A 3,512-nucleotide genomic window follows, 5' to 3' on the forward strand; every position below is an offset into this window, starting at 1 on the left:
TATGGTAACGCTGTTTATGTAGGCTTAATAAGTTTCTTAAATGTATTGTGTATGTTCTGATTTTTGGTACGTGTCTCTATGATACACGTAATAATTTAAGACGTTTATCTAACCCATATTGTCATACAGACTACGCCAAACCTAAAGTAAGCTTGTGTACAGTTACTCTTATGTAACGCTGTTTGGTTTGAAGACGTGGGGATCTGTCATCGAGGCAAACAGGGGGTTCTAAAATATTAATAACTGCCAGTTATGTACTAAAAAACACTGTGTGCCTAGCTTAGTTTGTATATATGAATAGAAATATAGGATACTACAGAATATTATATTATAATTATTGCGTTATTTATCTAAATGAAGACATAAAATGTGCTCTTGTCTCCTAGACAATTGGTACATTCCTACTTTTGGCGTCATCCATTGTTTACAAACCAAGCACAGGGACTGTTTTCTGTCGGGCAGCGTGGCGAACGTGGACGCCGGTAAAGCACTCTCATTCATCTTCGAAAAATAGTGGCCAAACGTGTACAAAACACACCAAAATGCCGTGTCGAAAAGAGAACTACATATTTTTGGAGCAGTCTGTCACTGTTGATTCAAAGGAAGTGGACGCTCTTGTGACAAAGATCGGCGAGGCTTTGCAGCTTCACAACAATAGCGCTAACCAGACGATGTCATGTCTTCACAACCTTACCAACAACGGCGCCCACAACGCCAAACAGAGCAACAACAGTGCAGGAGCTCAAAGGCGTAATGGTTGCTGTATTCGTCTCCGAAGCCGAAATTTACGTAGCCGAGCAAGTCCGTACAATATACCTGGATCCAGTGATCAGGAATGGGACCATTTTAAAACGTGCAACCGAAAAGGAATTGATATTACAGGTAACGAAGATGATCCCCATCAGCTCCTTCAGGAATTGATATTATCTGGAAATCTAATCAAGGAAGCCGTCAGACGACTTCAGTTTTCATCGGAGACGGAACACGACCTTTCCAAACAAATTGACTGAAATTGTTAGCTATCAAAGGCCAGCCACCAGCAAACTACCGGATGAACTAATGTGTTGGAATGAGCTAGGTTAGCTAATTGATTAGCTACATTGTTAACCTAGCTAGCTGGCTAACAAGTTAATCAGCTAGGTTAACGCGATAATAGTCACAAGTTGGAAGTTTGTAAAACGAACTTTATTAAATCCAAATGTTTTGTATGATGGATAAAAACGACATTGTATTTTGACTGTTAGCTAACTAGCGGTGTTTTTGTTTGATACGTGACTGAAAATTCTAGGTTACTACAAACACTCACTAGCTAATGAATTATTGGTAGGTTATATATGCTTTCTGAATGAAATGTGAGCTGCAGGCTGGTTGTTACTCACTTCATACATCCTCTGATGTCTATCTGTATTTTTGCAATACTGCTGTTTGCAAACTATTACAACAAACGGATGGTGAACCATGTTTGGGTGGCAAGCTAACAGCATTGTGCCCTCGTCAAATAACAAGCTTTGTGAGCCTTCACGATGGCTCGCCAGCTTTGTTTACAGTTTTGCTAGCAAATTATGGGTATGTCCCTCACGGATACTCGCCGACATGAGCCAGGCCACATCTGTTTATACTTAGTCGGAACAGTAAAATACTGTATTTTGTAGGTAGTCTTAATTTGGATTTATGCCCTCATTTACACCCACGTGGACTTTTCCGTCAAGTTTTCTTCGAAGTACATGGACTGCTTGGATATTTTCAGCGGAGCCCTAACAAATCTTTCCAACAAGTCTGCAGTTATTAATAAGGGGAGAACAGTCTGAGACGTGACGACTATCACTACAGACACTTTGGTGCTTTTCGGATTCCCGTATGGAGTTCGTAGGCTATGTTTCTCTTCTTTAGATCTGTATTGTTTGTATGCTTCGTAACGAAGTATTTTTAACAGTCCTGATTTTCAGGCCGTTTGGTGTCTGTAATAAACGTTTTTTTGCATTTGGTTTCCACCTATATTACATCTGTATCCATTGATCTATATACAGTTGTTCTTCACAATTATGCTACCACCATTAGGACACCTAGATGACCACATAAATGTGTTTGAGAATCAGCTAAGTGTTTACATATAGTTTTATATAGCTTGAGTCTGCGTTATATTTTCATATGTATTTCCGGTAAGTGTTACGTGTACGCCTGTTTGTGTATATTTTTTGTTCTTGCGCTTGCGCTGTACAGATTATGCGATTTACAAAGCGTTTTGCCTGAGAATTTTTTTTTTTGAAGATAAAATAATCTTCATAGTTGTTTTACGTTCACAGGTTTAATGGCCAAGGATTTTCCTTGGTTATACATCTTGAAAAACACAGCAGTGTTTGTAATTTGTAATCATTTATTCCTTAATTTCCATGTAAACACAATCACACTGAAACACAGACATCACTTTTCAGACTTTTACACATACAAATACATTAAAAATAAAACTAATATAGAGTATAAATATAGAAAGTATGAGTATTCAAATAATATTACATAGCACACGGAATACAACATTCAGATAAATATATGATAACGAATTGAAACAATGGGAGAGTAACAGTATGGAACAAAGAGTTTTCTGTAGTCTGGTAGTTTTGACCCTCGTAGGACTGACGCGCCCCCCCGAGGCGAGAAGTTGGAATATCTGGGGTGGGGGGTGGGGGGGGTCACATCGATTTTTCTGTAGACTTCCTAAATCTGCTAAATAACTGACACTAATTTCATCTGTGAAACTCAGATAATAATCTAGGTGGTTGGAACCCTGAAGAGGAATTTACCTAGATTGGTAGTTCGCTTGGTTCAACTGCTAAAGTTTATAGTCTATTTAGTGTATTTTGCCCACAAACGTCAAGTTTAAAAACTGCTAAGTGCTATGAAATTATGCAAAGTGACCAGTCTAAATGCTGCACACATCTAGAACCAGTTACCCAATTTACCTAAACCTTAAATTTTAACATTTAAATGTAATGATAATTGTAGATTACATTTTAATTACATGTTTTTTCTCAAACATGAAATTGGTATTTTATATACAGAGATTTATTCCCCTGCAATTGTATGAATATTTACTTATATACAGCTAGTGTAACATAATTTTCATAAGACTTTAATTAATAGCATACACTGTGTACTTAAAGGTTCAATCCAAGCAGGCCTAATCTTACACATTAGGTCTGGACAACTGATGACAATCATACTGGAATATTCAGTTTCAATGGTTATTAATTTTGTAATCTTACTGCCAAGTTACTATATAATTAGTCCAAGATTATATAGTGTCTAATAAAATCACTCTATGTGTTCTAAACTTAGAAAAGCAAAGGTCTCTTGTATGGTATTTCAGTGTGAGTGTTTCTTGTCTAGACTGATTCCCCACCATTCCTAATGGTAGACAGGGAAGGGTTTTAAACAAAGAATTAGGTGCTTACAATGTAGTTCATAACCAGGGGGCTCAAATGGTATATATGCACAAAAATGGACATGAAATGTAT

At 37.2% G+C, this 3,512-nt stretch overlaps 1 protein-coding gene across 1 annotated transcript; it reads left to right on the plus strand.

Moving 5' to 3' along the window:
- Positions 1-431: 431 nt before the first annotated feature.
- Positions 432-1,980, plus strand: gbp (glycogen synthase kinase binding protein). The gene has a single exon (XM_027001592.3). It carries the CDS (start codon positions 543-545, stop codon positions 1,008-1,010), a length of 468 nt encoding a protein of 155 aa, XP_026857393.2. The 5' UTR covers positions 432-542; the 3' UTR covers positions 1,011-1,980.
- The last annotated feature ends 1,532 nt before the right edge of the window (positions 1,981-3,512 follow it).

Source organism: Electrophorus electricus, chromosome 14 (genome assembly GCF_041902795.1).
Source record: "Electrophorus electricus isolate QZ-2024a chromosome 14, ASM4190279v1, whole genome shotgun sequence".
NCBI lineage: Eukaryota > Metazoa > Chordata > Actinopteri > Gymnotiformes > Gymnotidae > Electrophorus > Electrophorus electricus.

Bases quoted from the DNA above. Each gene is read 5' to 3' on its own strand.
- gbp (XM_027001592.3), top strand. From the start codon at position 543: ATGCCGTGTCGAAAAGAGAACTACATATTTTTGGAGCAGTCTGTCACT.